Raw genomic sequence first — 23,485 nt, 5'->3', positions numbered from 1 at the left:
TCGATGTGTGAGGTGGCAGCAGTGATCTTAGTTTGACGTCTACGCGTGTTATGGTCGGGTGTTGTCCGCATGAGAAACGATCTTTGCTCTGTGCGGAGTGAGGGGTGAAGAGTGAGGAGTGAGGAATCGGCAGTCAAAGTGGAGAGTGAGGAGTGAAGATCCAGTCTCCCTGACTGCAATGCACCATGTCGGAGTACGAGCGCCACTTCCAGGCCGAGTTGGAGAGAGCTCAGGCCCTCAGTCTCGAAAGTCTAGCCCTAGACCAGTTCCGCAGACAGCGCAACATTCACTCGGGTAAACCCCCCACATTACTCATTTATCTCATTTTCATTGTGATAATCGCCACTGTGCCGATTTTAAATATACATATCTTGTGTCTGTAGACCTGTCATTTTACTTTATTCTGTACACTTGCCTGTAAAATTGTTCACGAAGGTAAAATTTATTGGTTATTGATCGTTGCACCTGTATTGTAAGTGTAATAACCGATCATATTAGCATACAAGTAAATATGAATAGAGATAAATTGGATTTGATGAAAATCCCATTGAGGATCATCAACGTATAAAAATCGGGTTACTTGGGATATTTAGGTATTTAAAAATCTGTAGTCTTTTAAATTTATAATATAATTTCATCCTTTCATATTATATGAAGCATTACTGCACTGTGGATTTTTTTTCTAATTGCAAATGTGTTGATTTTTTTTTCTAATTGCAAATATGTGTTGAATTTTTTTTTTATATGAATGCAATATAAATTAATGTATTAAAATTTAAAAAATATATTTGATTGGAATCATTTAAATATTCTTAAAAATCAATTTATTTACTATAATTGTTTTGACATTGATCCAATATACATACGTAGAAGAAAAAGGAAGACTTGGCCAGAATTATAAGGCCGTTCATAAATAAATAATAGTATCTGTTGACATATAGTCGTAGCGTGATGTCACAGTGTAACGTTATCTTTGGATTTTGAGCGCGAAAAGTGAGCCCAACTAGTGAACAAGTACCTTATTATGTTATATATACATATATATAACTATAAATATCAATGATAATACAAATTATATGATTTAAAAAAAATCATCTTGGCAATCTTATCGAATACTACAATGAAAAGGGTCGTCGTATTATATTGGCTAAAATCCAAATTTTGATTTGGTATAGATTTTATATCATTACATAAAACTTCACATAAACCATAATGATAATGATATGAAGTTTCATAATGGTTTCGTAAACGAAACGCAATTTTTAATATAACGAATAGACTTTCTATTACTTTCCAAAAGTGCATTGATTATATTATGATTCACAAACATACCCACAACTAATGATTTACTGACTAATTTTGAATTTTAATAATTTAAGTTATATTTAATACAACGATAACAAACATCAAAAGGTATTTATGATGATGAGTATATTTCTGATAACATCAATACTTTAATCAAAATTAAATCCACATGCTTATTTTTTTTGTTTATTTTCTGTGTGTACATATACTATTATCTGCAAATCATAATCAATTCTAATCATTTTCTATTGTATTTTCTAAGCAGCTATCAGTAAAACTGGTACGTACTATGAATATTATACATACACACTTTATGATAATACGTTACATATATCGTTTGAATAGTTTATCTCGCAAAAACGTTTGTTTTTTTGGATATTACATACATTTGTCAGATAATTGAATCAGTTCGCCGAGTGCTTTGAACTTCACATCCTTTCAATTTAACTTACACAAATACTTCAATTATTGAATTTATCCCAATGAAAAAGCTACTTTTTCATTGCGACAGTGACTAAGTTTTTTTTCCGTCAATTTTATTACATTGTTGAACTTATCTAAAAAAAAAAAAACAATCGTTTTATGCGTTTGATAATTCACCGTCAATACTGTCAGTTCTTAAGTATGCTACATCTTGAATTGTTATTATCTATCAATTGCCTGAAATCCCCTCCACTACGTCCATTCCGTCTGTCTATCTATTTCAATTGAGCACTTCAATACGTTTATCTAATTTAAATTGCTATGTACTTGTGTTGATATTTGCGTCTTTGATGTTTTCAGCGAGTCCTACTTCGGAAAATGAATGTGATGGACCAATCAGACCGACCCGTTCACGTTCAAATTCGAGCGGCTGTCCACCGCTCTTACCTCCGCCTCCCCGTCGACCAGCTCGACGGGCTCGGAATTCTCCACATCCTGAAGGAATCCGTTCCACCTCCAGTAGTCCAACGCCGTGCGAGTCGAAGAATGATGATTTGATATCATTCACTGCACCCTCCTCTACAGGAAAAGCGCACCAAGAATTCAAAGAACATATTCACAGGTGTTTTAAAATTTTGCTTTTAACCCTTTGCCCGCGGCAATAAATATAGCGAACAAGCCCTGTATGCGGCACCTTTTTCGCGAATTTGGCAATCGAGTTTTCGACCTTAAATACAGATTTTAATATTTACTCAAGTAACCAGATATGTTAATTAACACATCAAGTATTATTTTAAACAATAAAATACATAATATATCTCGTAATTTTGGCTTAATTGTCAAATAATCATTCTTCATACAATTGAGACGTATCGTCGCCATTGTTCAACAGATGTGACGTCACATAAACGAGGGTTCAGTATGGTTCCACAAAAAACTGATTTTGACTGGTATATATGAATTTTAAGCAAATTGAATAGATGGCATTCAACTCTCAGTGATATATTCAACCAATTTTGAACCTTAAAACAGTTGAAATAGGCGCATATAAAGCTCAAAATCCCGTGCAAAGTTCAGAAATTATATGGAAGACAGCCGCGCTACAGACTTGTCGCCCAAAGCTTCCATAGAAGACGGCCGCGGGCAAACGGTTAAATCACTCTTGTCAAAATAAAAATAAAATTATTAAACTGAATAGAAACAACTACTTTTATATAAAGTATAAACAATACCATTATTTTAGATAATGGTATTGTTGTGTAAGGGTGGGTTCAGGATCTAAATGAAAGGTCAAAGTCGCTTTACAGCATTTATTCAATGATCCCAGAGATACACACGGTACCACCGCTCACTACAGAATAAACTGATCTACAGTGTGTACCTACTCATCAAGGACAAGTTGCACAGCATAGCTTCCTTGATCCATCAGTGTGTCTATTGTCTAGGCACGTAAAGGTCTACCGTGGCGAGTATATTGTGTATGCACGCACTCGCCCAGGTCTGTGAGAACTCCAGTGTATCTTTTGTTCGAGCTCTTACTAAGTCCTGTTAGCCTCACTTCAGAATAATCTGATCTACTGTGTGTACCTCCTTATAAAGGACAAGTTGCACAGCACATTATCGATTAGTGTGTTTACGCACGCACTCGCCCACGTCTGTGAGAACTCCAGCGTATCCTTTGTTCGGGCACTTACTGACTCCCGTTAGCCTAATCCGGGGTCTCTATTGTTCATCCACGAATGGACTTAGACAGTGGCTACTCTCTCTCATGTTCCCACGTTACAATATAATATGAAATTTAATCAGTTTCCTGTATTGAGATGTTTCTAATTGGCGAAAAATCCGATCAATGAATCGAAATCAAGGTTTGCATACATATTTTTGAATACATCAAGATAGTTCTGGCGTATAAATTTAATTTCAATTTATATACAGTGGGTAAATCTTAAAAACGTTTGGATTTTTTTTTTACTTTAAAATGTGTATGGTTTAAATATTATTATTTTTAATCCTAAAATTATTAGTATTAATTAATTCTAATTTTCACAATTCATAATATTATATATTGTATCTTCATCGCGTATAGATTGATCATTATATCTAGAAAAATGACAAACTCTATATACAAACAGCATCAACTTCCTCGCATGCAGCTGGCAACGGAGTTTGTGCTATTTTTATATTTAATTACGAACCGTCCATTACTGAATTCTGGAAGCGTTAGCATTTCTAACAATACCAAATGTCAACCGTTACTAAACTCTTGACAAGTGGTATGATTATGTAGCGCTAGCATTAATCATTTTCTAGATACAATGACACTTAATGTACTGAAGCTTGAGAAGTTTTTAATTTATGATACATTTATATAACGCTTACACTTTTCTATTTTTAGATTGAGTCAACAGTCTGATTTATCAGCGCTAGTCCACGTTCCCAAAGGAGTCACTAAATTATCAAGGAGCAATTCGAGTGCATCGTCACATTCCACTCATAGCATAATTCCATATCCGTCTGGAGCGGCGAATTTAAATAACTTTATGAATCCCGTGATAAATTATCCTGCGAGTTCGCCCTATCTGCAATACAACTGCATTCCAAATGCGACTCCACAAATGGAATCGTCGCGGCTTTCGATGAACAATCCTCCTTATGGATTTTCAAATTTATATCCTAATCTCGCGAATGTGAGCCCGCTGCCGTATGTTTGTCAAACGCCCACCGGCTCAGTGACGTCGAATCCTCCTATTTATCCGCAACTGTCGACGTTCAGTAGAAGCGACTCTCTGTTTAGTAACAATTTGCCGACTCTGCCGCCGAACCTTCCGACCAGCGTATCGGTGAATGCTATAGATACTGAACTAAACAATCGAAACTCGTCCAAAGTAATCAACAACAACGGAATCAACTGTATAAGCAAGTCGAGGAGTGTCGATTTGAATACCGTGCAAGATATGAACCCTAGTCATGTAACTGATGGTGTGCGGAAGTCGCTCAAAGAAAAAAGTTCACATCTGCCATATATCAATGTTCCGATGTCGAGTTCTGGTAGTCCAATAGTAACACAGCCGAAGGTACATATTTTTAATATGATTTTGTATTATTTAAAAAAATTCTTATTAATGTTTTATTTATTTACAGGCTGTGGTAATACACAGAGGTCCAACACCTCTTTCGGGGAAGTCTGTTAATTTGATTGATTTAGCGCCTAATTCCAAGTATGTATTAATCAAATAAAATATTTGTACATATTTATTCATTAGCCGATATAGTCAACATTGCTGATGCCAAATTCCTAGTTGTTATTGTTGACGCTGTTAGTCGCAAGCCTCAATAGGATAGACTACTTTGAAATGTGGTGTTACCGGAGGATGTTTAACTCTTTGCCCGCGGCAATAAATATAGCGAACAAGCCCTGTACGCGGCCACCTTTTTCGCGAATTTGGAAATCGAGTTTTCGACCTTAAATACAGATTTTAATATTTACTCAAGTAACCAGATATGTTAATTAACATATAAAGTATTATTTTAAACAATAAAATACATAATATATCTCGTAGTTTTGGATTAATTGTCAAATAATCATTCTTCATAATTGTATGAAGACGTGACGTCACATAAACGAGGCTTCAGTATGGTTCCACAAAAAACTAATTTTTGACTGGTATATATACATTTTAAGAAAATTGAATAGATGGCATTCAACTCTCAGTAATATATTCAACCAATTTTGAACCTTAAAACAGTTGAAATAGGCGCATATAAGTCTCAAAATTCCGTGCAAAGTTCAGAAATTCTATGGAAGACAGCCGCGCTACAGACTTGTCGCCCAAAGCTTCCATAGAAGACGGCCGCGGGCAAACGGTTAAGAACTCATGGAAGGAGCATGTGAGGAACGAAACGGTCCTCTAGCTTCTTCATAAAATGATAAAGCTTCTTGACACGGTAAAACGCCTTATCATAGAGTATTTTGATCACGTTATTCACCCAAATATTGCGTTCTACAAACAATCATAGAGGGGAAAATAGAAGGCAGATGGTGGCTTTGGAGAAAGAAGAAGAAGAAGAATGGAATCAGGTCATGGATGGGACTCTGAAAAATTGTTTCGGCTCACCCATAATAGGACAGAATTCGCACGGGCCATAAACGCATATACGTCCGAATATGGATTCAGCATTAGAAGAAGAAATTCCTAAACAAAACATGTAAAACTTATTTTGAAGTTTGGTGACACTGCATTCAAGCCAGTTTTTTTAAATCAAATACTAAAAGAAATTCATCATAATCTTCTTGCTCGTTTGCTCAATGCTGATTAATTGTATCATCTGGAATCTGGTGGATGATCCGCCTCCACTCCCGGTCCTGTGCCAGATTGAAAGCAGCGTTTATTTTCGACCCCATCAGTTACTTAATTTGGTCTGATCATCTTATGGGAGACTGTCCTCTCGCTCGCCTCCTCCTTAGTGTTCCGGTGACTACCAGTTTCTCTAGACTCTCCACATTCTTCCGGGAAACATGGTCAAAGTAGGAAAAAATCCTTTTCCTATATGTTGTGGAGTCTCGCTGAAACTGCCAGCTCTTTAAAGATGGAGATATTTGTGCGTCTTGCGGTCCATGAAACGCACAGCATCCGCCTTCAACACCACATTTCGAAGGCATCTTACATGTCCCTATCTATCTTTTTAAGCGTCCATAACTCGACTACATACAATTCAATGGGGTCTTTGGATTTTCGTTCTTCTCATTATAGAGCCGTATTTCCATATCTTATGATCTCGTTTTTTTTTCTCATTTATTCAGTTTTATAAAATACATACAGTAGAAAGAAAACGGTGTACAAAAACCGCTATTTTTTATGACTAGATGTATTTTAAATGACTATTGAAGAATTATTTTATAAGTAATTACCAATTGGTCGTTCACTTAAGAGGGCTGTACAGCCGAAACCTTAATTTTGTTGCCGTTCCTTTCTTCGATATATATATTGAGTGAATGCGAGAATATATATATATTGAGTGAATGCAACAGTTGCGCTTCGACCAGATAATACGTATTTAAATCGACAAAATTGAGGTTTCGTATTCTCCAATTTTCTCCACCGAAACTGGACCAATTTTTAAAAAAATTTCTTCATCGGTATGAGCAAGATATTTTCTATGGAACTGTGCGCGTATTTTTTTTTTAAATCGACCGTTAAATACGCACGCTGGACTCTTTTTGTGGGTGTAAAAAAGAGGCGATTTTATAGATGTTTGGCGGCTCCTAGCTCCTTTAAAAAGTAACTAATCAAAAAAATAGAGGCACAGATGCATGCCAATGGTGGATATCCATAGCATATTAAAAAATAATATCTCAAGTGCCATAATTGAGGAAGAGAGAAGTGTAATACGTTTGTATGGACAAGGCGCTGGTGTCCAGCCCTCTTAATCTGATTAGATTATGATATGATTAGATTAGATTTTAATAATAACACTGAGCAACAAAAAAATTACCGGAGCTGAGATTAATCAATCTTTGCTAAAATTGACCCACTGAATTTGAATATGACAATGATTTTTGTCGGTTTGCTCTCGTTTATAAAATATGAACGTTTAAAAAATGCGCAAATTTTTACAGATTTTTGACTTTTGCAGTCTTTAACTCGAAATCTAGTATTAGTTTAGATCAAAGCACTTAGGGAGATTAAATCGTTGACTTCCTCATAGTCTTTAAAGCATTGGACTTATGAGAGACTCGTTTCTGTCATCGAAGAGAATTTTTGTTTATCTCTAGACCTATTTCTATTAGTAGTTCAGTCATTTCATCCTCATTACTGGCCATTAACATCGTGTTGTCCGCAAATCTTATATTAGAAATCTATAATTTCATCATAGTCATTTGTATTAAAAAGCTGAAAAGTTCTACATACTTGTTCATATATTTAATGGCTTATTTTAACCCTTTGACTGCTACAACAACGATAAATCGTTGTTTTGAAATCGGCGAAGATTGCTACGACGATCGTTGTTGACGTCATTAATTGTCGTATTTCAATACTTTCTTTGAGCCACCAGCGCATCAGTGGCACGAAACATTTTTTTTATATACGTATTTATATTTATTTTTCAATCAAGCTTTATAAATATTTATCAATTTTTTAAATAAAAGCTCTTCAATTTCGGGTTCATCATCAAAGTAAATTTCGGGTTCATTGTCAATGTCATATAAGGAGTTATTACTTGGGAATTGATTATTGTCGATAAATCCATTTTCAGAATCAGTAGAGCTGCTGATTTGTCGAGTTCCTCGGCGAGGAGCTATTATTTCGCTTTCATCACTTTCACTGTCCGATATCATTTTGCAGAGTTAAAATAAATGGCAAAAAACAATAGAAATCCGCTTTCAATTATATAGGTCACGAGACGTCACGAATTCATGCAATCAATCAAATGCAACTGAAATGCATACAAAATGTTTATGATACATGTTGAAAAATTATTTGATTATTAGAAACTTCGCATCCTTGTGTGTCTCGCTCACACGTACACAATTAAAACCAAGAAAGAAAGAGAGAAAGACCGCTACCTGTTTCGAATATATCGCATGTTGTAAGGATACATCGATATCTAAAAATAGATTATTGAAAAGAATAAAGCGTCGGAAAACAATTGTCAAAACTTATTTAGTGTATATATGTAGGTATCTCTTTCGCACGCACGCATGTAAAAGCAAGACAGAAAGAGAGAGCACGAGTCCACGACTGCTTCTTAAAAATGTATATAAAGTATTATAAAAATTACGAGTGTTCGGCGAAGTAAGTATGTAAAAAAAAATATTATATTTATTTTTTTTCAAAATAATTACAAATGTTAGCATTTTTCGCTTGGACATTGAAAAACCTCGTAGCAGCCAAAGGGTTAAATCCAAATTTTTTGAGAATTACTTTAACTTAACAGTATAAAAACGAAGCAAGGGTAGATATATTGAAAAAGAAAACATCTAAATTTAATCATTTTTACAAGTTTTTTATCAATTAGGAACACAAAATGTCTTAAAAATGAGATGCAATATTATTTATGGAAATTCAGTCATACAACTTTATGCTTGCATAAATGTTTCCAAACTAACTGAAAAATGATTATGTGCATGGAAAAAAAATCGTCTGTCTTATTAATGTTCAATTCAATATGTCTTTTAGTTGCGGTGGTGTTGGAAATATCAGGGTAAGCGTATTAGAAGCTTTTGATCCATTAATGGCCAATTTAACCGCAAGTGGTAAATATTTAATTGATTTTCATATATGATATAATATGTAATGCAATTAATTTGCAGTGATTTTAATTGGTTGTGTAAATTTTAGATTACATGTATAGTAGTGAATGTTCCAGCAGCATATACGATGAGTACGATCCATTAGATTTCCTATACGGGGAAGTCAAGAATTCCAAAGAAGCTCCAGTATATGCTACGGTAAATCGGCGAGACACTGTCTTGTCACCTCTGCCGTCGCCGCCTCCGAGATCTCTTCCTACTGCGACGCCAGTAATCAAACGAAACAAATCTTTAAATGTACGGCTTGAGCTTAAATTATGCAATACGTTGTGATTATGTTGATGTAACATTATATTGATCTTGTTGCAGAGTAAACTTTATGAGTCTGTTGTGTTGTGTAAAACTCGAAAGTACGAATCGGAATTAGTGGCCTTCTTAGAAATGGTCAAACGAGTCAGATGTATGTTTTCATTCATATGATTTAAAGAAGTTTTTTATGTTTAGTTCATTATTGTTTCAAATTTTTAGCAAAGTATAAGTATTCTGACAGCGAAACTAATCCTGGATATGTGATATCTTCCAAGTCCGAAGGCCAGTATAATCCAGGGACTAGTATTAAACTTCTAGTGTATCATCAAGACCGGCATCCAGTCACGTTTACGTGCGATGGTATTATTCAATTGGGTTTCGTTTTTGATATTTACTACTTATGTACTTTGGATTTTAATTTTTTATTCGATTTTAGTTGAGTCTACCGTTGAGCATGTTATACTACACGTGGTGTGTGAACTCGAAGGTGAAATTAGGGAAGACATCTCGGGATATACGTTACGAGTGAGTGCAATTTATTAAATTTTTATGGTTGTGGCTATTTGTAGGTACTATATCTGCGAATTATTGGCTATATGCAGATACTATATGCGCAGAAGGCTTTGCGCTTGTCACATATATAGTACCTGCAAATAGCCCATTATTCGCAGATATAGTACCTTCAAATAGCCACAACCAATTTTTATTTAAAATATATACATTGGTATGTGTAATTTATTATTTTAATTTGTTTAGGTGTGGGGTTTGAGTGAATATTTAACCCCGGGTAGTTCCCTTAGCGAATACAACTATGTGAGACAGTGTTTTAGATTAGAAAAAGATATTGAGTTGTCTCTCCAGTCGACTAGGGATACCAGCTTAGCCAGAAGTGAACGGGACGATATTAGAGACAGTCATCTTGTTTTAGATAAAATATTGCCGAATCAAAGCTTGCTGCCTCCAATTTCTTTTCACGACTTGTCCATATTGTTGGGTGAGATATTATAGACATTTATTGTCGATATAAAGTTTTTAAATTGAATGTTTAAATCATACTTTTAAATGTATAGAAACTTTGGAGCGTGAACTGTCGAGAGTTTCTTCTAATATTTCTGAAGGTGCAAACGTTCGTTTGGGTGCGACTGCTCAAGCAGTCAAAGCGATATGTGCTTTGCTCGGAGGTGTAGAAACACAGCATGTATCGACAGCTTTGAGAACTTTGATTCATGCTTGTGATGAGGTATTTCCCTTTTTTACATTTAACTATTATTTTAAAAGTAATTTGATAGTAAAGCAATCGTTTCATTTAAGACGAAACCGGATTCCAGTATAGTGAAGCCTGAAATTATCTCTGAGACCGGTGAGTATTGCGACGTGTCTCTTCGAAAGGCTACTATCAAAGACACAATCGGTCTGCACTGTCAAAGGCTTCGAGAAGCAGTCCGTGGATTTATATCAATTTATTGTCGAGCAAACGGGGTCGATTTTGAACTCGAGGACAATCCTTACTCTCCGCCCGTTAATAGCGAAGGTATATATTCAATATTATAATATATAAAACGTTCACAATTAACATGAAAAATTATGTATGTTTTATATTATAGGTTCTAATCCGTTGACATCAGTTACTGAATCGACAATTTTCTTTGTGGAAGGCATTCATAGACATCCTGTATTTTGGAATCATGATGATTTCATTGTGAGGGGACAGATTTATCACGGCACAAGACTATTGAAGGGTTCTAAAAGTACACAACCAGTGTCCGTTGATACTTCAGGATTTTATCCTAGAATCATGTTTGAAACTTGGTACTATTTTCGAGCTGTTGATTTTTTTTAAATATACTATTTTGTGGGGAGTGATTTAATTAATATTAATTTTAGGCTGACTTTAGATGATATAAACATAGCCAAGTTGCCGAAAGAAGCGAGATTAGTCATAACTCTCAGTGGAAGAACGCTGTCAAAACCCGATAGTCAAAGTGGAAATGCCGCTTCTGAAAAAGAGAAAGCTGCCGATTCATCCAATTCACCTGAAAAGCAAGAGAGTGAACTTTCAAACGATCCTAATTTTGTGCATGTTGAACTTGAAGAACTCGGATGGTCGTCGATTCAATTGATCGATTTTGATGGGTATTTATATTTTACTTTGAGAATATTTTGATTTTAATGCTTCAGATATACTATTATGTTAATTGTTCTTAGGATGTTGGTTTCGGGAGGATTTATATTACCGCTTTGGCCAGTTTCTGCTGATAAAAGATTGGGTCCTTCACCCGATGTTACGGAATGTCCACCACAACCTCATCCACTAATCAATATAGGTATGATTAGTACTGATAAAACTTTTAAATAATTGTGCTATGTATGTTTAATATCAATTATTATTTTTATAGAAATTCCCTCATACAGTACTGGAGGTGTTCATTGGAAAGACTATTCTGAAGAAATCAAAAACATGCCTAATTCAAACCGACATTCGTTTGAAGCCTTAGATAGTCATACGCAACAGCAATTGATGCATTTAGTAGAACAAGGGCCCTATCAAAAAATGCCTTTAAACTGTCGTGAAGTGAGTTCACATTGAAAATTTGAATTTAAACATCAATAACATTATAATGTTTGCTATTTATTTTATTTATTATTATTTCAGATCTTATGGGAAAAAAGACACTATCTTGTCGGCATACCGGGTGCTTTACCTTTAGTATTACAAGCGTCTGTAAACTGGGATGCAATCGGTAGATGGCAATTGATGCAACTGTTAGAACAGTGGACATCTCCAACACCCTATGATGCTCTTCATCTACTTCTACCATGGTTAGTTATTAATTATATTATATACAAGTTTCATATATACATTTATAATTATTAACATCTGTTGTTTTATTGTAGTTTTCCTGATGAGGGAGTCAGAGCGAAAGCCGTGGAATGGCTTGCCCAAGTGTCCGGAGACACTTTAATGACTTTGATGCCTCAACTTTGTCTAGCAATCAGATATGAACGCTTCATCGATTCTCCATTAGTGGAACTTTTACTATCACGAGCATTAGAATCACCGAGATTTGCTCATTGCCTGTATTGGCAGCTTGTGCATAACATACCTGGAAATTCGCCGGTATTTGCTGTAAACATAATCGATTTCAATTTACACATACTGTATTAAACTAATTTATATAATTTGTATTGTATAGAATTCGTCGGAAGAATTTTTAGGAATATCATTAGACAAAGATAGCAACACTTATGTTGAACCCGATGAAAGCATAGTTGCGGCTTCACGATGGGTGCGAAGAAGTCAAATAATCTTGAGATCTTTGCTAGCGATCGTCGGCAACAACTTAAGCGATAGATTGCTCAAGCAACAAATCTTAGTAAAGGTAATGGGCGTGTATTCTGGATTTTCATAAATTTTGGACTTGCTTCTAATTATGTCCAATTTTAGGGGCTCGCTGATGCTGCGAATGCGGTGAAGAGGTGTAAAGAAAGTCAACGTAATATACAGCTCGAGATGGGTATAAAGAGCTTAGTGCCGATTATCACGTCGAGCAACGTTTGTCTTCCGTTATCTATTTCTCAAGAAGTATTTGATATCGATATAAAGTAAGTTCGGATTGAAATTCGAGTTCGAATTTATTTAAAAATGTATTAAAAAATTTATGTCGTTTATTTTGTTCATTGAAGGTCATGTTCCTATTTTCCTTCTAATACTTTGCCACTGAAAATTAACTTTATTGGAAATGATAACACAATTATTCCGGCAATATTTAAGGTAAGTTTTAAAGAAAGTATGATAAAAGTAATTTTATATTGCAATTTTAACCATGTATTGTGTATCAAAAGGTCGGCGATGATCTTCTCCAGGATTCCTTAGTGCTTCAAGTGATCCGAGTGATGGATCAGTTGTGGCTAAAGGAAGGCTTAGATTTAAGAATGGTAACGTTCGATACCGTTCCAACTCAGCATAGAAAAGGTTAATATTTGTGTTGTATTTGGCTCTTATTATAAGTATGTGGTTATTATAATCTGGCTAATGCTTTTCAACAGGTATAATTGAAATGGTATGCAATGCTGAAACACTACGTGCAATACAGGTAGAATGGGGATTAACAGGCTCGTTCAAAGATAAGCCGATTGCTGAATGGTTGGCTAAACATAACCCTTCCGAGTTGGAATATGAGAGAGCCGTCACTAATTTCACAGGTTATATTTTTTTCAATTTTGAATTGTATGATGATTTTAAATAGATTTAAAACAATTGCTGATTTGTTTTTCATTGTAGCATCGTGCGCCGGTTACAGCGTAGCAACGTACCTTTTAGGCATATGTGACAGACACAACGATAACATAATGTTGAAGACGTCAGGTCATCTATTTCACATTGATTTTGGAAAGTTTTTGGGAGACGCTCAAATGTTTGGCAATTTCAAAAGGTCTATATTACCACAAACATATAAATTATATTTATTTTGCCGTTTTTTTTTACAATAATACATCTGCTTTCAGAGATCGTACTCCGTTCGTTTTGACTCCTGATATGGCGTACGTGATAAATGGAGGTGAGCGTCCGTCGCAGAGGTTCCATCATTTTATAGATTTGTGTTGTACAGCTTTTAACATCATTCGAAAGCATCATAATCTTATTTTGCACATGTTCTCTCTGGTGAGTCTTTCAATAACAATAATGTTCAGTTGCAATGTAAAAAGGCTTGTTTATTGTAATACATGCTGGCTTTGTTTTAGATGGCTACATCGGGAATAGCCGGAGTATCGGCTACAGCTGTGGGATATGTTCAGGCTGCACTTTTACCCGGACAAACTTCAGCGGAAGCGTCTGCTGCCTTCGCCAAGCTGATTCATTCGGCATTAAAGTATGCTTTGATTGTTTTGTTGAAATAATTTTATTAGCAAGCAAAGTTAAATATCCACTTATGGCGCTCGTTTCGTTTATGTTTCAATTCAAAATCTTATTGGATCAATTTCTAGAGATCTATGTATGTGCTACCTTGTAATTAATTTGACTTTCTCTTTTGGAATCCAATATTGATGTTCATACACAGGTTTGACCCATAGAAAAAAATTCAATGAATTTAATGATTCATATGTATTATGAGTCAACGAAAAAGTATTTAAAATCCAACTTATCTAAGTCGTTCTCAGACTCTATTTGTGATAATAAACATTGATTAGTATTATATTGATTAACCCTTTGAATGCTGACCAACGCCGATCCAAGTCCATGAGCCTGAAATACGCCAATAGGCCTTGTATTTTGAGTATGTAAAAATAAACAAGAATGCCACCCGCTAAGCCTTTTCAGGTAGTGTTGAAATAAAATGCATTGAACATGGGTCGTGTAATCTGTGTCAATGTTTATAAAGACTGGTTTACACAGGAATATTTGAATTTATAACCATTGCAGAATTTCTCGATGGAAATCCCTAACTGCTGAGTATTTTAGATTGTAGCTTGCCATTTAGATTGTGAGCATTACATTTTAACAACAATGAAGAAGATGGAACTAGTTTTGGCAAATAAATTCATTAATATACTTCTTATGTTTATTTTATATTGTTGCAAGATTTATTAGAGAGTCTAAACACACCTTTACAAAACTCTAAATCCTCGGCGGTAGTGATCTAGGGTTTGTTTGAATTAGCTACAATTTTTATACCTACTTTCTATTGGATTTCTAAATAATTCTAGAAATGGCGAAATTTTCAGCATGGCGGGCTTTCAACAGAAAATACGTTAGCACTCAAAGGGATAATAAAAATTAAATATTACATATATAATAATATTTGTTTTAGGTCACGTTTTACACCGATAAACTTCTTCCTTCATAATCTAGCCCAATTCAGAGTCGGCGGCGACCAGCCATCAACTTCCACCGAACTATTATCGTTTATGCCTAGGACGTATACGTGAGTATTTTGATTGAATTCTTATACTATTTCAAGATTATCGGTATTTTATATGCATATTTACTTCACAGAATGGAACAAGAGGGTAAAATAGTGAATGCGGACGTTATCGGCTATGAAAAACGATACGAACCTGAAAAGTATTACGTTTATTCCCTTAAAATTCAACGGCAAGATCAAGCCACGCCGTTCATCGTATATCGCAGCTATAAACATTTCACAGAGCTGTATCAGAAGATTTGCATTGAGCACCCGTTGGCTAGTGTTCATAGGTAAAATACATTCTTTTACATTTTTGTTACTTTGTATATGTTACAGTCCAAGTGTACGTTTCGTTTGTTTATGAACATACTAGTTTTTTGTACACGAACCAATCTGGCCAGTTATACTGTACACAAAAGAGATAGTTTGTTCATTCACAAACTATTATGAATTAGTTTAAGTATTCTCAACCGTTTGTCCCATCCTCCATGTTTGTATATATCCTTACCCTGGGTTGCAATATTTTAATTAAATAGAATTATAGCAAATATTAAGGCATTTTGAATCCTAAAGCATTGGCCAGCAGCATAGCTCGGTCGTTAAGCTTCTGCTTAGCGTCGAGAGGCGCCGGGTTCGATGCCATGAGCTGACTTCGATTGAAAAGAATTTTTCTGAGTATATCTGTAGTGCTGCTGGTCAGACCTGGATATTTGTGACTCCAGGTCGATCGTTTCCTATCAGACTTTGCCAATTTCTCTGATTTCATTGTTGAAACGGTTCCTGATTAAATTTACTAAAAAACCTTCCTACTCTATGTCACCACTATTTGAGTATGATTAATGTGCAATTCATAGATGTCTCCTTAATTACGAGTTTTCACTGTCTTGTAATCCATTGGCTGGTGTAATAAAAATGCTGCATTATTTGTAATTGGCCAGAAAGGTGCATTGGGGTTTACCTGTAAGGCCTTCCTGGTATAAAATTAAAAGAAAAAAATAATTGTTAAAACATCAGAGCTGTCAAAACTCAACTGCTATATTACAACTGGCGCATATTGTTGAAAATGTTTGTGCTTGTAGAGAGATAATTGGAAATAGTATAAACGTCAATTTTATAAAAAAAATTTGCATTTAAAAAGCAATTAAAAAAAAATTTGTACATTAAAAAAAGTTTCTGTACATTACAAAATAAATTGTGTACATTTCTAAATGACGGATACAGATTGCATTAGAAAATTTGCTTTGATCATTGAAAAACTACTTTAAAAGCGAATTAAATGTGCATTAAAATGACAAATGAACTGTATCGGCAACGTCGCGAATACCAAAATACAAACCGACAACGACGAACGCTTCTCTCTACTGTATTCCTTCTTTTTACTCTTCGGCTTGCGACCTTCGACACCTACGACCTTCTTCGACTCTACAACCTGACATCATTCACATTCATACATAATACGTTAACAAAATAAAACACTTGACAGTTGACTGCAACGTTGTTATATCTATTCTAATGCTAAAATTTATTTTTCGAATGATCGTATCGTATTTTTTAATGGTCACTTTATAATGCCAAAATATTTTATCCGATGAACTAGTACAACTGAAAATACACTGACTGTAACATGTATAGTAAATATGTAAATACATCAGCGGCATTTGACGAAATCCCATTAATAGTAAATATTGTCAATAATAAAAAAAAAGTTATATGGATAATATTTTTTAATAATCAAAATTATTTTAAGTGCATATTCTTATAATATACTATTATTTTTTATCGTCGCAATAAAATGTCAATTTTATCACTTATTATGAATTATATTTTTCAGCATAATCTTTTAACAGCTCGAATTGATTATACATGCAATTAATTACAACTCAATTTTACAAAATATGCTAATGAACAGTGTAGATTCTCATTGTATGTCGTCATTATATCAAATTATTAATTTTACATTGAAGTACATACATACATACATACATGATATCTTTATCGCCGTAATAAATTCTGTCGACTATTTTATCTCTAAAATCGACTATTTTATGACGTATTACACAACGGAAATGAAATTTTTACCAATTTATTGATTCACTTTGACCGCTTACAAAATATTTTCTTACAATATTTGCTCTATCTATTTTTAAACAATTATTTCATGGCACTTTTTACATATTACATAATATAATAAATATGGTTGCGTCTGCATTTGCACGGCATTTACAAGACGTGTCTAGTCCGACTTTGCCAACTGTATACCGTGATTCATTTTCACAATAATCACAAGTTGACGATATATCACCACACTAAACTGTGCACTATGCTTCCGTGTCACTTTCGTTGCTACCGTTTGATGCTTCTGAGATACGTCTGCTCTGAGGATTAAATCCGACGACAGTCGGTGTACGGTCATTGGCAAGGGGATTTGAAGTGTTACCGCTCGGCTTTGACAGATTGTTGTTTCTGGCCATCGCTCCTGCGTTGTTTTGACTAGCCATGCTTCTCAAATTGTTATTCGCTGGCGGCTTAACTTCGCGGTGTAAGTTTTGCCGATGGGCAGCCACCATGTCCCAACTACTCGTGAACCCACTGTCCGGTTCTATGTCATTCGACGGGGGAGCTGTTCTCGTATTTTTAATGAGACTGGTTGGATTTCTGGGTGGAGGAACTGCTGGCGTCGTGCTCGCGTTTCCTTTAGGGTTTTGGGTTGCTGCTACTGCTTCCACGTCGATAGTTACACTGGCGACTGGTTCAGACGTTTTCTTTCCTTTTTTATTTTTGTCTTTCTTTTCTTTTTCTTTTTGTAATTTTTCCTCCTTTTCCTTCTTCAATTTCTCTTCCTTCTCTTTTTTCAATCGTTTTTCCTCTTTTACTTTCTCCTCTCTTTCCTTCTTAGCTTTTGCTATTAGTTTGGCTTTTTTATCACTTAACGCTTTGTCCTTTTCTGTTTTACTATCACCTTTCACTTTTTGATTTGGTGGTTTATCATCACCTTTCACCTTTTGGTTTGGGGGCTTTATAACCTTTTGCACGGCACCATTAGAAGTACCCTGAACTGTTGGATCGGGTATTGGCTTTGGTCTCGTTACACTGCTTCCGGGTGGATTCGATGGAATAGTAACTTGGGGCTTGTTCGGAATCTGTTGCGGTCTATTCTCAGTTGAACCTAATCAAAATTGATGTTTTGTTTACTGTCTGTTATACTTTCTACTTAAGGTACATACATATATGGTATTATATTCTTACTTTCATTGATTTCCCTGTAACTAGGTGAATATATATCATTTGTGTACGGTCTGTAAACTCCGCTTCTCACTTGAACAGTGCTTTCACTTCCATCGACAGAATCTAATGTTAACTGCGCTCGGAACCATTTAAGTTTAATTCCGACCACAGCACAGCAAAGTGCTCCGAGAAATGCGAATGTGGTCAACCATTCTATTTGCACCAAATTGTCTGAAAAGAATTGCAAATGTAATATGTATAAGGCATATAATTTTGAATAGAATGGACTGTTATTGCCAGATATTTGAATATTTACCTGTTTTACTTGATTCAAGGGGTGCCATATTATATTAGCTATTATAAAATATCTCATCTGTCAAGTTATCTTTTTGCATTGTCCGTTTTACTATTAACTGTTTGATTTTAAGTTGGATTTACTCTAGACTCGACATCTGCGTGGAATGTCACTGAACACTTGACTCGCAAACGAGCGTGACAAATGCCACTTATGATTGATAAGATATTGCAAGATTATAAGTAGCGAATGGATATTTCTGATGGGTTGTCAAATGTTTTTAAAGCATATTTATTTGTCTGAAATTTTAAACGTTTTGTATGTTTCCTTCAACATTTAGTCTTCATATGTTTATTTGTGAGGTTCAATTGAGACTAACATATAGAATAATTGTATTCGCAGCATAATTTACTTGCATATAGTTTTTTGACTTATGAAGTTAATAGCGTGTGAAAAGTTTCTGATTGAAATTTTAATTAATATATACACAATAGTTATTCATTAAAACCGAATTGAAATCACTGGCCTGATATTTATCATAATAATCTTTAGGATAAACCACTATCTGGCGATAATGATAAATGAACAGGTTACGCGTTTTTAATGAAAACATTATTGATATTATAATCAACCTTGCTATATTTTTTATCTGTTTCTAAATTTCTTATGAAATTAATATCTACTAAGTGATATACAGTGAAAAAGTATTAAAATTCGTAAAGTTATTAAAAACAATTAACTTTCAATGTCTATTCAATATGATTTCATTTCCTATATATAGTTTATCATCAGTCGATCGTATCATTTAGATTGTATTTCAATTTGAGAGAATTTTCGGTTAGATCAAAGGAATGTCTTAATTTAGTAGCGAACATTGTAGATGTAGACGCTATCTTAAACGATACTAATTGATACATTGAATCGTTCATTATTTTCAAATAGATTTTCGGCCGATCAATAGAAAGTTCATTGTCGGTTATATTAACCCTTTGCCCGTGGCAATAAATATAGCAAACAAGCCCTGTATTATTAAATATAGCAAGCAAGCACCTTTTTCGTGAATTTGGCAATCGAGTTTTTGACCTTAAATACAGATTTTAATATTTACTCAAGTAACCAGATATGTTAATTAACACATCAACTATTATTTTAAACAATAAAATACATAATATATCTCGTAGTTTTGGCTTAATTGTCAAATAATCATTCTTCATACAATTGAGATGTATCGTTGCCATTGTTCAACAGACGTGACGTCACATAAACGAGAAAACTATTTTTGACTGGTATATATTAATTTTAAGCAAATTGAATAGATGGAATTCAACTCTCGGTAATATATTCAACCAATTTTGAACCTTAAAACAGTTGAAATAGGCGCATATAAGGCTCAAAATCCCGTGCAAAGTTCAGAAATTCTATGGAAGACAGCCGCGCTACAGGCTTGTCGCGCAAAGCTTCCATAGAAGACGGGCGCGGGTAAACGGTTAACCATTCCAAACACTAATTGGAAGATTAAAATATTTGCATACACACTGTGTGCTCAAAAATTTCGAATTTGATTGGCATTTTTGCCGTTTTATCATCAACAAACAAAAAACGTGATAACCTAAGAATTTTTGTATGATTCTATGTAATTGCCTTTTTGATTGATAGCGAATTTATAGCTTTTTAATCCACAATTTTTGCGACAATACATAACCAATTTGTGTGTAATTGCATTTTTCAGATTACCTGTCGGATTGTATATGGGACGAATGAATACGAGACAAGCAGCAGAGCGAAGATTCGGAGACATCAAAGCCTTTATAGACTCCTTGTTCAAGCTAGCTCCTGAGATTGCGCATTCGAAACTCGTTTATACATTTTTTCATCCACTCTTACGAGATCAACAGGATGTTGAACCGCAACGAATTAAAAACAGAAGTAAAATAATTGCCTATATGTACTTCAATCAGAATTTCATTTACTATTGATTATTACATGTTGTTTATGTGTTTTTTTAGGCGAAATACAAAGGAATACACAGGAAGGTGTCGGTGCGTTGAAAATATCCTTGCATTATAGTGCTGAAATGTTGTCAGTTATGATATTGCATGCCCAGTCATTACCTATGACACCTCAAGGTGTACCTCCATCTCCTTATGTCAAGGTATATAATGATTATTTCAATGATAATTTTAAAATACGTGAACAATTGAATGAAATCGTGGTTTCTTTTTCCAGGTATATTTGTTGCCTGATCCTTCTAAGGAGACTAAACGGAAGACTCGAGTCCTTAAACGCAATTGTCATCCTTCGTTCATGGAAATGGTAAAATTTAAAACAAACAATCTGTATTTTACATCACTTTTATTTCAATATTTTCATGTGCGTCTTTCAGTTGGAGTATCGACTACCTTTGGAAATAGTACGAGCGCGAAGTCTTCAAGTCACAGTCTGGCACCACGATTCCTTACAGGAAAATCAATTCTTGGGCGGTGTCCTTCTACCGTTGCATTCCATGCCGCTAAATCCTGAAATCACAGAATGGTTCCCTTTGCAGTACATGCCGAGATAACAATTGATGAATTTTTGCTATTAATTACAATGTTAATGTAAAAACGCTTGTTATTCCTGTTTATGAATTTATTTAGTATATGTATTATTTTTGAATATAAAAATTATTGATAGCTATACTACATATACATATACATACATATATTGCTTTATAATCCGTCTCTGTGCGATTAGTTTATATGCCTTATTTGTATTGATAAAATAAGCTATTTTTGTGATTCTCAACTAATCTCCGTTTCGATGATTAATCTTTGTTTATTTTATTTATTAATTTAATTTATATTTTTATTCCATCAATACATACATAAATATGTTTGGTAATAAATTATCAAAAACTATATATATATACATATATATAATCTAAAATCATATCTTCCAGTATTCTAAATGATACTTTTCATATAAATATATGCACATAAAAAACTGCACCACAATTAAAAGGAAATTATTTACTACATTCTTTGATAATTATTATGTTATCATAATAATATATGTACTTTAGAATCAATCATACTAATTATATATGATATTTTATAAACAATATGAATCGTTTTTTACCTATTAATGATCGATGTGTTAGATTTAATCGCACACATATTGGAATGCTTATACGACAGGGTCAATTGTGCATATACGCTAATTTTTTTTTAATTGATATGAATTATTAGAGTAATATCTTCATATATTTGTATGTTTATACGTTTTTTTTTTTGTGTATACTTTCTAGACGCGAGCTTGCGTAATTGATAGTTTTGAACTTGTCAATTGCTTTCGTACTATACCTGTCATTTGTATGATTCTATAGACTTTATATCTGTATTTTACACATTTAAAGTAACGTGATTTTAGTCATATTGTTGAATATGTGTGCTATGAGCAATATTGAAATGTTGCAATCGTTCTAACATATTTTTTTGGTGTCCAATGTGCTTTGTAGCTTTTGTCATGATGAAGTTTTTATATCATTAGTTTTACAATGTTTCTTATTTATATCTATACATATACCTGGTAGATCGATTTAGTCTGAATAGATTTTCCAAATGTGCTTAGACTGGATGTTTGCTAACTTTATTCACAAATAGCAGTCGACTACGATAGAGGATGCATAATTATCAAATGTTACGATCGTGAAGTTTTCAATGATCGTATTTATTATGCACAATGTAACATAGCTTTTATAGTAGAGCGTATTTTTTACTTTTTTACTTATATATTTTTATATCTACATATCTGGTCTGTACGAGTGAAAATATACCATGTCTCTCGTATATATTAAAATTAACAATTTTACTCGACGTATGTACATGTTTAGCGTACGTAATATGATAGTTTACTACATGAATATTTTTGTGCAAATATTAATGCATACATATGAGATTTGTTGAATACTTTCCTCTACATATTGTAGTGTAATATTTTTTATTTTAAAATTAAATTTCTTAAAGCTTTATATGTACCGTTAATTTTTAATATTTAATTAGATATGTAGCAGTATTTGTTACTGTGTGCTTTCAACAATCATATTTGTAATTCGTATATGTGCTTTATTTGCATTATTATGAGAGATTTAATTATGCCGAAGAAACGATTATCGTCACTACTTATTTTGAATGTGCGTTATATCAGTGATTAATATTATTGAATTGAAATTATCATTATTTTTTATGTTTACTCATACGTTTTACGGTTTTGGATGCATGAAATTTTAAATCACCAAATAAAATGTATATGTAAAGTCACGACTTAATTTTATATTTTGTCACACTGAATTATGCACACATTATTTAATCGATAATTAAAATGCTCTTGTCATATTGTTTTATTATTCATATATAGCTTTTAATTATATTATATTTGTGTTTTTATCTTACCAAAGTTATTAATCAAATAACAAATAAATATTTGATAATCAATCCGTTACTTTACTCTCTGTTAACCTTTATTCTTTTGCATGATGTGACCCAGTTGTTGCAACAGTCGGAAATTTTCCCGCTCGATGCGAATCTTCCTGTCTTCCTCCATCAGAAGCTTCTTTAGTTTTGTTTTTATGTGAGTCCTTTCGTCCGGACATTTATTATCGACGACCGGCGAAGCGAGTTGCAGCTAAAACGTGAAACGATTCGTTCATATTAAAATGTGTTGATGATTAACGTTTAGCACAGGCAGTACCTTTTTCAAATGATTCGCGAATCTCCTCCGTTCAAAAATTTC

At 33.9% G+C, this 23,485-nt stretch overlaps 2 protein-coding genes across 2 annotated transcripts; one reads left to right on the top strand and one right to left on the bottom strand.

The window, feature by feature from the left end:
• The first annotated feature begins 23 nt into the window (after nt 1-23).
• Pi3K68D (phosphatidylinositol-4-phosphate 3-kinase catalytic subunit Pi3K68D) lies at nt 24-21,309 on the top strand. The gene is made up of 32 exons (XM_077438743.1): nt 24-294; nt 2,089-2,350; nt 4,124-4,802; nt 4,870-4,946; nt 8,907-8,983; nt 9,069-9,277; nt 9,350-9,440; nt 9,509-9,649; nt 9,726-9,814; nt 10,046-10,283; nt 10,360-10,529; nt 10,601-10,820; nt 10,894-11,098; nt 11,174-11,422; nt 11,495-11,613; nt 11,686-11,861; nt 11,943-12,109; nt 12,185-12,407; nt 12,484-12,669; nt 12,735-12,892; nt 12,974-13,061; nt 13,133-13,262; nt 13,337-13,492; nt 13,572-13,722; nt 13,796-13,952; nt 14,033-14,160; nt 15,100-15,213; nt 15,285-15,485; nt 20,445-20,641; nt 20,722-20,867; nt 20,942-21,028; nt 21,099-21,309. The coding sequence occupies exons 1-32, from the start codon at nt 186-188 to the stop codon at nt 21,273-21,275; spliced, it is 5,577 nt and encodes a 1,858-aa protein (XP_077294869.1). The 5' UTR covers nt 24-185; the 3' UTR covers nt 21,276-21,309.
• LOC143917494 (uncharacterized) lies at nt 16,910-19,229 on the bottom strand. Its single transcript, XM_077439081.1, has 3 exons — nt 18,737-19,229; nt 18,442-18,651; nt 16,910-18,361 (listed from the first exon to the last, which is right to left on the bottom strand). The coding sequence occupies exons 1-3, from the start codon at nt 18,762-18,764 to the stop codon at nt 17,514-17,516; spliced, it is 1,086 nt and encodes a 361-aa protein (XP_077295207.1). The 5' UTR covers nt 18,765-19,229; the 3' UTR covers nt 16,910-17,513.
• Nucleotides 21,310-23,485: the final 2,176 nt, after the last annotated feature.

The sequence above is a fragment of the Arctopsyche grandis genome, chromosome 9, assembly GCF_051622035.1.
Source record: "Arctopsyche grandis isolate Sample6627 chromosome 9, ASM5162203v2, whole genome shotgun sequence".
In the NCBI taxonomy this organism is placed as follows: domain Eukaryota; kingdom Metazoa; phylum Arthropoda; class Insecta; order Trichoptera; family Hydropsychidae; genus Arctopsyche; species Arctopsyche grandis.
The sequence above is the reverse complement of the archived record's forward strand: the minus strand, read 5'-3'. Positions and strand labels throughout refer to the sequence as shown.

Bases quoted from the DNA above. Each gene is read 5' to 3' on its own strand.
- Pi3K68D (XM_077438743.1), top strand. From the start codon at position 186: ATGTCGGAGTACGAGCGCCACTTCCAGGCCGAGTTGGAGAGAGCTCAG. The intron at 9,278-9,349 runs GTACGGCTTGAG...ATCTTGTTGCAG, and splicing joins AACGAAACAAATCTTTAAAT to AGTAAACTTTATGAGTCTGT. The intron at 13,263-13,336 runs GTTAATATTTGT...GCTTTTCAACAG, and splicing joins TCCAACTCAGCATAGAAAAG to GTATAATTGAAATGGTATGC.
- LOC143917494 (XM_077439081.1), bottom strand. From the start codon at position 18,764: ATGGCACCCCTTGAATCAAGTAAAACAG. The intron at 18,652-18,736 runs GTAAATATTCAA...AATTCTTTTCAG, and splicing joins CCTTGAATCAAGTAAAACAG to ACAATTTGGTGCAAATAGAA. The intron at 18,362-18,441 runs GTAAGAATATAA...AATTTTGATTAG, and splicing joins TTACAGGGAAATCAATGAAA to GTTCAACTGAGAATAGACCG.